The 11,702-nt window shown below is 37.0% G+C and overlaps 1 protein-coding gene across 1 annotated transcript; it reads left to right on the top strand.

Moving 5' to 3' along the window:
* The first annotated feature begins 440 nt into the window (after nt 1–440).
* LOC125043678 (innexin shaking-B-like) lies at nt 441–6,006 on the top strand. The gene is made up of 2 exons (XM_047639914.1): nt 441–797; nt 5,959–6,006. Exons 1-2 carry the CDS (start codon nt 441–443, stop codon nt 6,004–6,006), a joined length of 405 nt encoding a protein of 134 aa, XP_047495870.1.
* The last annotated feature ends 5,696 nt before the right edge of the window (nt 6,007–11,702 follow it).

Here is an 11,702-nt window from a genome sequence, read left to right as displayed (position 1 = left end):
GTGGAAGCCTAGACTGCGAGCCCCGTGCCAAGGAGAAGCCCTAGGTGCCGGTCTGACCAGGTTAGGTCAGGTCGCCTCAGGAGTTGACCAGGTCGTCTGCTTCCCTCCCGGCGCCAGGTGCGGACCAGGCCATCACCTTCCGTGATCCCCGGCTGCCTTTGCCCCATTTGAATTGGAAGAGATTGAAAGGAAAAAGCAATCTGGAAGAAAAATACGAGAGGAATTGGAGAATAGAAAAAGGGCAAAGGAGTAGAAAATCAAATAATAATTAACCTTATATCACATCACATTCTCACCCCAGATAATAACAGGAAGGAAATCCACACACCGTAAGAAGAAAAACAAACAAACAGAAAAAAAAAACGGAAACGAAAACACAAATCCAACAAATCAAAAGTGAATGAGAATTTGGTTAGCGCGACTCCCGAAAAACCGCCAAGATGTTGGATATCTTCCGAGGCCTAAAGAACTTCATCAAAGTCTCCCATGTACACATCGACTCCTCGGTCTTCCGCCTCCACTACTCCATCACGGTGATGATCCTCCTCGCCTTCAGTCTGATCGTGACGACCCGCCAGTACGTCGGCAACCCGATCGACTGCATCCACGCCAAGGAGATACCCGAGGATGTCATCAACACGTACTGCTGGATCCATTCCACGTACACCATCCCTTCTGCGTTTAATAAGAAGCTTGGTGTGGACGTAGCGCATCCGGGCATTGAAAAGTCTCACGCTGAGGAAGAGAAGAGATATGTCAAGTACTACCAGTGGGTATGCTTCTGCCTCTTCTTCCAGGTATGTGCTCGATTGAGTTTTTTTTCCCTTTATCTATCTGTGTTTTTCATCTATGGTATCTCGTCTTTTTCGTTGTGGTATCTACTCTTTCCGATAATTATTAGGTCGCTTTCTTCGTCTTCTTCTTTGAGCCGTTCCGTATATGTAGCTTCCTGTGGTGAAGCTCTGGGTTTCTGTCTATTCTTCGTTCTGTACTATTTCGAGGAATGATTATCTCCCTTTTCATATACAATTCTCATCATAAGAAATATATTGAAAATACCATAGAATGAGGTAAGATTTCTCACACATGAAATAACAAACGTATTTAATGATATGACAAACATTTCTCTTTCTATTGATAACGTAGATTATAAGAGATGAATAATGATAATCAGATAGTACGTTTTACAACGATTAATAACTTCAATAGCTTTGAAAAATCTAGATGGGAAGGCTGATATTAACTTTCTCTTCTTTCAATGTAATTTTAACAAGAATAATGGTAGCAATGTTGATAATGATAATAATAACAAATATTCTGATTTGAATTGAAAAATGGGCGCCACCGAGAATGATAATGATTGTATTCACAATGATGAATTTATCGTTATATAAGTACCCTCGATTTAGCACTCGATGTAAGTGTAACCCTCACTTTAAGGTTGAAATTATTAATTAATCCCAGTTCACAATCTGAGAATTAAAATACCGCCAGATTGCAATAAAAAAGGATGCATTATTGAGACATAACACTGATAGCAAAACTCAATTAACACTTCTGTAAATGTCATACGCATAATGCTACTGGTATTTTCGTAGTTTTCTGTTCGTTTTACCAATTTCGTCTTCATTTTTTTTATTACTGATAAAATTCTAAGGAAGAAGAATAAACATAAACATATTTCTTCTCTCCTATCGACATCCTCTTCTTTTTTCTTATTCCCTTTCGTATTTTCATTCTCCTAATTATTGATCGTATTCTCATACTTTCATAATTATTTAACCCATTTACTAAAAATTGACCTAATTTCTTGATCTCTCTTTATTCAAGTTGCTATTACTATTGCCATTCCTACGATGATAATTTCAATCAATTAGTATTTTTTGTCATATTTAGTGTCCTCTCTGTTTCTTTATTATTATCAATGCAAAAATCTAAATGATACATATCCCATGATATTTGTTACTTCTTCATTTATATAGTGATTGAAGGAAGAAATCGGTTATCAGTATCTTTATCCTTATCATTGTAATGTGCTTATAATTACTATTGCTATTATTATATTCCCTATTATCATTATTATCGTTGTTATCATTGTTATTGCTATTATTATTGTTATTATCAATATTATTATTATTATTTTTGTTATTATTATTATTTTTGTTATTATTATTATTATTATCATTGGTATTATTAGTATTACTACTATTACTACTACTACTCCTGCTATTATTATTATTATTATTATCATTATTATTATTATTATTGTTATTTTTATCATAATCATTATTATAATTGCTGTTGATCTTACTGTTATCATCATTATGTTTATTTCTCTAGCAACTACTACCACCACAATAAATAAAATCATTACCATTATCTACGCTTTTATAACTGGTCCTTACATATTTCCATTTTTATCTCTATCATCATCATCGTCAACATTTAAAGAATTGGAAAATGTTTGTAAGATTTTGTTTACTTTGTTACGTTGATTTTCTTAATCTTATTCCCGTTCTTATCCTCAGTTCTATTATTTTCTTCTCCTTCTTCATCTTATTATTAAAATTATTATAGTTATAATAATAATAATAATAATTATTATTATTATTATTATTATTATTATTATTATTATTGTTATCATTATTATTATTATTATTATTATTATTATTATTATTATTATTATTATTATTATTGTTGTTATTGTTGCTGTTGTTCTTGTTGTTGTTGTTGTTATTATTATTATTATTATTATTATTATTATTATTATTATTATTATTATTATTATTATTATTATTATTATTACTATTACTATTAATATTATTTTTATTATCATTATTATTTTTTGAAATAAAAAATAGAAATTGATAATAATGACAATAATAATAATAATAATAATAATAATAATAATTACCATTAGTAGTAGTAGTAGTAGTAATATATCACTGTTATTATTATATATATTTTTTTTCTTTTATATTATTTTTATTGTTATTAGTATTATAATCATTACTATTTTTATTGTCATTGTGACTATTATTATTATTATTATTATTATTATCATTATTATCATTATATTTATTATTATTATTATTATTATTATTATTATTATTATTATTATCATTATTATCATTATATTTATTATTATTATTGTTGTTATTATTATTATTATTATTATTATTATTATTATTATCATTATTATTATTATCATTATTATTATTATTATTATTATTATTATTATTATCATTATTATTATTATTATTATTATTATTATTATTATTATCATTATTATTATTATCATTATCATTGATATTATTATTATTATTGATATTATTATTATTGTTATTATTATTATTAGTAGTAGTAGTAGTAGTAGTAGTATCATAATTATAATAATAATAATGATAATAATAATTTTAATAATAGTGATTATTATTAGTATCATTCTTTTTATTATTATCATTATTATTATTATTATTACTATTTTATTATTTTCGTTATTATTATGATTATTTTTTTTATTATTATTATTGTTGCTGTTGTTGTTATTGTTATTGTTATTATTATTATTATTATTATTATTATCATTATTATTGTTATTATTATTATTATTATTACTATTGTTATTTTTATCATTATTATTATTGTTGTTGTTATTATTATTATTATTATTATTATTATTATTATTATTATTATCAATACCATTATTATTTTTATTATTATATTATTATTATTATTATCATTATTATTATTATCATTATTATTATTATCATTATTATTATTATTATTATTATTGTTATTATTATTATTATTATCATTATTATCCTTATTAATATTGTCATTACTGTTTCTATTATTATTTTGTTATTATCATTATTCTTTATTATTATTATTATTTTTATTTTTATTATTTATATTATTATTATCATTGTTTTTATTATTATCACAATCATAACTAGTGTTATTGCTTTTGGTATTATTATTATTGTTCTTGTTGTTGTTATTATTATTATTTTTTATTTTCATTATTGTTATTATTATTATTATCATTATTGTTATTAAATCATTACTGATATAATAATCATTATTTTTTTATTATTATCATTATTATTGTTATTATTACTATTGTTATTATTATCATTAATATTATAACCATTATCAGTACTAGTAGTAGTACCAGTAGTAGTATCATTATTTCTATTATCAATATTATTCCTTTTAATGAAGTTGTTATTAAAATCGTTAGAATTATCATATTTATTGCTTTTGTTGTTTGTGTGTTTGTTGCTGTTATTATTATTAATGTTGTAGCTATTGTTTTTATTATTGTTGCTGTTTTTTTTTTTGTTACTTTTATTAGGATAATCACCATCATTATTAACATTATTATTCTTGTTATGGTTATCATTATTGTTATGTTCAATAATGATAACAGAGAGAGAGAGGGACAGACAGAGAGAGAGAGAGAGAGAGAGAGAGAGAGAGAGAGAGAGAGAGAGAGAGAGAGAGAGGGAGAGAGAGAGAGAGAGAGAGAGAGAGAGAGAGAGAGAGAGGGAGAGAGAGAGAGAGAGAGAGAGAGAGAGAGAGAGAGAGAGAGAGAGAGAGAGAGAGAGAGAGAGAGAGAGAGAGAGAGCGAGAGACAGACAGACAGACAGACAGACAGACAGATAGACAGAGAATGAGAGAGAGAGAGAGAAGGAAAGAAAGAAACAGACTAACAAAAATATAAATAGATAAAAGAAAGGGAAATCAACATTTGAAAAAAGACAAAAAGAAAGAGAGGAAGTAAAAGAGACAGAGAAATCTATAAAGCAAGAGAAAAATAGGAAAACACAAAACGTAGTCTTTGAAAGCCTTAAAACTGCCTCACTCAAGAATGACTCAAAAAGGGACCGACTTAATGACATCTCAAGGAATTCTTTCATTCTCTTCTTCACTCTGAGTGGCAGGTGTACTTTCTTCTCAAAATAAAGGAAAATAAATGGGGAAAAAATAAGGTAAAGATTTTTTTTTTTTTTTTTGTGGGTGGGTGTGTAGGTGACAACGTAGGGATTTACGGATGATTGATTTTGTGACTTGACATGTATTCACACATTTTCTAATGTGTCTAATTCATTTTCGATTTTATTTGGTCTCTTGTTATTTTCTTTTTTTAATTATTGTTATTTATTAGTTTTCCTCAATTCCTCAATATGGCGATTGTTTAGAGCGAAGGCCAGGTAAGGATGGAAGTTTAGTTAGCACAGTGCCAAAACAAGTGATTAGTGCCATAACAAGAATTCGGATTTCTCTGACGACCTTAAAGACGAGGGGAAGGGGGGGGGCAAGGGGAAGGGGGGGAAGGGGGGGGGGGCAAGGGGAAGGGGGGGAAGGGGGGATTAGTGGGGAGAGGTCTGTAAGGGTTAATTTACATGTTTAAGGTTATATTTCTTACTATGCCTTTAGCTGTATGTATATTGTGTGTGAGAGAGAAAGAGAGAGAGGGGTGTAGATAAATAGAGAGAGAGAGATAGAGAGAGAGAGCGAGAGAGAGAGAGAGAGAGAGAGATAGAGAGAGAGAGCGAGAGAGAGAGAGAGAGAGAGAGAGAGAGAGAGAGAGAGAGAGAGAGAGAGAGAGAGAGAGAGAGAGAGGGGGGAGAGAGGGAGGGAGGGAGGGAGGGAGGGAGGAAGAGAGAGAGAGAGAGAGAGAGAGAGAGAGAGAGAGAGAGAGAGAGAGAGAGAGAGAGAGAGAGGGAGGGAGGGAGGGAGGGAGGGAGGGAGGAAGGAAGGAAGAGAAAAAGAGACAGAGACAGAGACAGACTTAGACAGACACAAAGCAGACACACACACAAAAGAAAAAAGTGACAAAGAGGGGAAAAAAAATCTAAAGAAAGGGGAACACACACACAAGTTCCGGAGAAGTTTCAGAGCGAGCAGCCATTTTGACCCAAGTTTTCGACATTTGACTCTGCGTTCCAGATTCAGTGCTCAGAAGGCGCACCAAGTTTGCTCTCGGATCTCAGCTGAAGACTCTGTCGCGTAGTGCTGGCGGGGGATTTAAGGCGTGGCTTATTTTTATCGTTAGTGTTGTTATTGGCTTCGTTAGTACGGGTGTTGTTGTGGCTGGCTTAGTTGTCTTCATTTATTGTAGGTTTGATTACTGTGCGTGGATGTGATTGTCTGTGTTTGTGTGTGTTTGTTTGTTTCTGTGTATTTGAATGTATACTTACACACAGTCACATAAACTTACACACACACACACACACACACACACACACACACACACACACACACACACACACACACACACACACACACACACACACACACACACATACACACACACACACACACACTCACACACACACACACACAGACACTCACTCACACACATACATATATAAATATATAAAATATATATCTTCCAAAGCCACACGCACATAACAAGAGAACCGACACACACGCACGCACACGAGCGCACACACCCACTCACCCCCCCATCAACCCTCCTCCCAAATCCCCCGCCCCCCCCCCACCCCCAACCGCGCACTCTCCCTCGCTCTTTCCCTCACCGTTCCGCTACTGTGCTCAGCCGCTATCAGATTCCTGTCGTAGGGAAACACAAGCCCTGTTGATGGTTTGGAAAACAGGAGAGAGGAAAGGGAGAAGGGAAGAAAGGGGGAAGAGGGGGAGGATGATTAAAAAGAGGGGGTAGGGAGGAAGGGAAGTGTGTGTGTGTGTGTGTGTGTGTGTGTGTGTGTGTGTGTGTGTGTGTGTGTGTGTGTGTGTGTGTATTTGTGTGCGAGTGTTTGTGTCAGAAACAGAAAATGAAAAGATTGTATAATAAAGTAAAATAAGAGAGCTGAGACAGTTATATTCAAATTGTCTAACCTCGTATATCAAGTCCGAATACAATTTTGATCAAAAGTTGTGATTTGGCCTTCATCTCCCTCTGTCCTCCTCCCCATCGTCTTCCTCTCCCCTCCTTCTTCCCACCTTCTCCCTCCCTCACCCCTCCTCGTCCCTATCGTCTTCCTCTCCCCTCCTTCTTCCCACCTTCTCCCTCCCTCACCCCTCCTCGTCCCTATCGTCTTCCTCTCCCCTCCTCCTTCCCAGCGTCTCCTTCACCCCTCCTCCTTCCCATCCCTCTTCCCTCCTCTTTCCCATCTTCTCCTTCATCCCTCCTCTTTCCCATCTTCTCCCTCATCCCACTTTCCCATCATCTTGCTCTCCCCTTCCTATCTTCATCATCCGTCCTCCTTCCCCCTCTCTTTACTTCTCTTCGGTCTCTTGTTCCTTCTTTCTCCCACTTTTCTAATTATCCTTTTTTTTCTGTTTATCGAAGGTTAAGGTAAGGATAATGATAGTTTGGAAAATACCGATAGGACAATCATGATAACTGTTATGAAAATGGCTGAGACAATCAATATTATTTCAATTATCACTGACGCTGATATTTCCCTTATTAATATCATTATTAGTAGTAAAATTACTATTGAATTACTATAAAATTAATATCATTACTGCCGCGACTCATATTAGTACTACACTACACTACTAATTTACTATAATGATTTATAATCTTTTTGGTTTAGTTATGTTATCATCATAGTTGTTAGTACTACTGTTTTTTTTTTGTTTTTGTTTTTTTATTACTGTGAATAATATTATTCCTCTCATAATTTTTAGTCCATCAGGCAGTCCACCCATCTATCTTTCTGTCTGTCCGTCTGACTACTTGCCTGTCTGACTACCTTTCTGTCTGTCAGTTTATCTATCCATCTGTTTATTTATTTATTACCTTGCTTGCTATTTATCAAATTGTCCATATATCCCTCTCTCTCTCTATCTACCAGTCCCATCTTTCTATCTTTCCACCCTCCCTCTTGCCTGTCTATCTATTCAGCCAGTCTATCGATCTCCTAACCATTCATCTACCACTCACGGGCTTCAACATGAAGAACGTTTTTGACTACAAATTTACTAATCTTATGAACATGAACAGCGTTATGGAATGCGGAAGAACGTTATATAGATCGAAGTGTGAAGTGCGAATCTCGCCCTAATGGTCACTGGTTCAAGCCGATTTATAGCACTGTATTGTCGTCCTCGTTACTAATTATAGCACGCTTGTATTGTTGTGTTTGGCGGACGGGGGGCGGAAGGAAGGGAAGGAGAAAGATGAGGTGAATAAGGGGTGGAGGGAGAGGGAGGGACAGAGTGAGGAGGAAGGGAAGAAGGAGAGAGGTAAGGAGGGGTAGGGAGAGAAAGGATTAGGAAATTAGAGAAAGAGAAAGATTGAGGGAGAGAGGAAGGAAGAAGGGAGAAACGCTGGGTCCAGACAGACAGAAAGACATACGAACCGACAGACAGACAGACAGACAGACTGACAGAGAAGGGGGGGGGGGGTGATAGAAGGGGAAGACGAGGGAAAGATGAGACTGACAGAGAAGGGGGAGGGGGGTTGATAGAAGGGGAAGACGAGGGAAAGATGAATGAAAGAAAAGACTAATGTAGTCCTAAGGAATCCGAACACATCAAGCCCGGGAGGGAGAGGAACACATCCGCTCAAACTCGGGTGTTATTCAGTAAACAACTAATTCATCGGACTTGAGATGAATAATGAATGACCGACATAAGCAAGACGAGGCGTAAACCGAATATTAAACAGGCGATACAACGGAAAGCCGAATATTGAATGGCCGTTAACAGAATAAACAGTGAGAGAGTGAAGCACTATTTCGGTTGGAAATGGAGAGGAGTGGGGGTGAGGGGGGGAGGGGAGATGGGGGATGGGGGGAGAGAGGAGGAAGGAGCAGGTACGTGAAGGGGAGGAAAAAATAGAAACGGAAGAGGGGAATGAATCGAAATGAAGAGACGAAACATTTGAATGTTTGTTTTGCGCCTCTCTCTCTCTCTCTCTCTCTCTCTCTCTCTCTCTCTCTCTCTCTCTCTCTCTCTCTCTCTCTCTCTCTCTCTCTCTCTCTCTCTCTCTCTCTCTCTCTCTCTCTCTCTCTCTCTTTCTTTCTCTCTCTCTCTCTCTCTCTCTCTCTCTCTCTCTCTCTCTCTCTCTCTCTCTCTCTCTCTCTCTCTCTCTCTCTCTCTGTGTGTGTGTGTGTGTGTGTGTGTGTGTGTGTGTGTGTGTGTGTGTGTGTGTGTGTGTGTGTGTGTGGTTGTTGTTTCTCTCCATCTCCTATATTCTCTTTTTCTTTCCCTATTTATCAATCAATCTCTCATTTTTATTTTCCTCTTTCTCCTCTTCTCCCCATATACCTTCCCACCTCCTCCCCTTTCCCCTATTTTCCTATTCTCCCTCATTCCTTTTCCCCTCCGTTTTCCTCTCCCTCCCTCTTTCCCTCCTCCCAGAATCCCTTCCTACCTCCCATTATCCCACTCCCGATCCTCCTCCCTCTTTTCCTCCCACCCTCCCTCCCATCTCCTTATCACCCTCCTCCTTCCCCTCCCTCCTTCTTCCCCTCCCTCTTCCTTCCCATCCCCTTATCTCCCTCTTCCTTCCCCTTCGCCTTCCTTCCCCTCTTTCCCTCTCGTTAGGTGACAGGGACTAGCGGGTCTCCTGTTACAGAAACAGCCGCTGGTGGACACTTGCCGTCTCGTGTTATATTTACGGTGCGAGTGAGTTGTCTCAGGAACCGGGTTTCTGCGCGCCGCTGTGTTACCTGTCCCGTGATGTAGTGTGTGTGGGTGGGTGTGTGTGTGTTGGTGGGTGTGTGTGGGTGTGTGTGTGGGTGTGTGTGTGCGTGTGTGTGTGTGTTTATGTATTTGTGTGCGTTTCATTATGTGGGTATGTATGTGTCTGTCTGTTGTGTATCTTATGTGATTACACTGAGGTATAATGAATTGCTCCCAAATGTTAGCATGTGTTCCCGCAAAAGTTTGCAAGCAAAAATATACAACATTGTTAATCATATACAACCGGAAATTGAGAGTATCATGATGTTGCACAAAATCGTGCCGTAATATTGAAAATATTGGGGAGATTGGGAGAGGAGAAGAGAAGGGAGGGAGGGTGAAAACAGCTAGTTATTGGGGGGAAGTGGGGGAGCAGGAGGAAGAGGAGAGAGGGGAGAGGGGGAGAAGATGCAGTTAACGAGTGTGAAAACAACTTAGTATTGGACAAGAAGGTAGAGGGGAGAGGAGGAGGGAGAGGGGAAAGAGGGAGGGAGAGGGGAAAGAGGGAGGGAGAGGGGAGAAGAGAATGTAGAGGAGAGAGGAGGAGGGAGAGGTAAGAGGAGATAAAGGAGGAGGAAGAAGGGAGAGGTGAGAGGGAAGAGACGGTAGAGGAGAAAAGAGAAGATGAAGAGGAGATGAGAAGGTAAAGAGAAGAAGTGAAGAAGGCAGAGGGGAGAAGAGAAGGTGCAGGGGACAGGAGGAAGGAGAGGAGACAGGGAAGAAAACAAGAGAGAGGGAAAAAGAGAAGCTAGAGGGAGACGAAAACAACTAGTTATATAAGATATTAAATATCGTGTTTTAATCACGCTTTACATCGGCCGGTGTCTGCATAAATTTTGTCGTCCGAAAGAGAAAACAGAGTTACGTGGTATAAAATTGTTCGGACACAATCATCACTTTAATTAACATATAGCTTTGTGATGGTTCCATAACAATCGTATTTCAGCTATTTTATATATTACCCCTACTCCTATTATTTGTAAAGGCTCTGATATAGTGAACTTTACATGTTTTAGATGATGAGCGTAACACCAACAGAAAACGGATTATTTTTTTGCCACGTGACCTTCATTTCCTTCTGTTTTATTTATTTCCACTATTTATTTATTTATTTTGGTCATGCTCTTCTGCCACGGTCTTGTATTCGTGTCAATAATAATTATGTGTGTCAATAAGTACTGCATGACCTCTTTTTTAGAATAAACAGATGAATTGAAAGATAAATAAACACTGATGATATTTCCATTGGTGTTTTTTACGTGAGTCTGTGTGTGTGTGTGTGTGTGTGTGTGTGTGTGTGTGTGTGTGTGTGTGTGTGTGTGTGTGTGTGTGTGTGTGAGGATTTATATTTGTGTTGATATATGTGATTGTTCGACCATATTTGTCCCCGAGCCTTCGTCTGTTTTTTAGTGCGTGTGTGTCCGTGCGTGTGTGCGTGCTTGCGTGCGTGCGTGCGTGCGTGTGCGAGCCCAGCCACTGCGGTCCCATCTGGCGTGGCGGCAGCGAGTCAGATTGGCTGAGACGCTATCTGGGCCCATGTAATGGTGGGTATATGTATCGATCAGCTGATTGTTTGTTTGTGTGTGCGTGTGCGTGTGTGTGATCCCTTGGGCTAACATGTAACTCGCGGATTTTTGCTGGTGTGTGAACGTGGATGTGTGTGGATGTTTGTGTTTGTTTTCGGCCTCGCGTTCGAGCGTTCTCTTGTTGTCGATGTGATATCGTTTTCCTTCTTTTCTCTCTTTCTATATTTACTCTCAGGATTTTCAGTATTTCTCTCAATATTCTTAATATTCTCATTCTCTCTCTCTCTCTCTCTCTCTCTCTCTCTCTCTCTCTCTCTCTCTCTCTCTCTCTCTCTCTCTCTCTCTCTCTCTCTCTCTCTCTCTCTCTCTCTCTCTCTCTCTCTCTGTCTGTCTGTCTGTCTGTCTCAATATATACGTCTATCTATTTATTAATCTGTAATTATACCTGTCTATCAGTTTATCTGTTTAGCTATCTATTTCCCTTCTGTTTATTTATCTATAATTTCT

This window comes from Penaeus chinensis, chromosome 34 (assembly GCF_019202785.1).
Source record: "Penaeus chinensis breed Huanghai No. 1 chromosome 34, ASM1920278v2, whole genome shotgun sequence".
NCBI lineage: Eukaryota > Metazoa > Arthropoda > Malacostraca > Decapoda > Penaeidae > Penaeus > Penaeus chinensis.
Note: the sequence above shows the minus strand (reverse complement) of the source record. Positions and strands in the feature narration are given on the sequence as shown.

Excerpts from the sequence above, each read along its gene's own strand:
- LOC125043678 (XM_047639914.1), top strand. The coding sequence starts at position 441 with ATGTTGGATATCTTCCGAGGCCTAAAGAACTTCATCAAAGTCTCCCAT. Across the intron at positions 798-5,958 it reads GCTTCTGCCTCTTCTTCCAG|ATTCAGTGCTCAGAAGGCGC; the intron begins GTATGTGCTCGA and ends TCTGCGTTCCAG.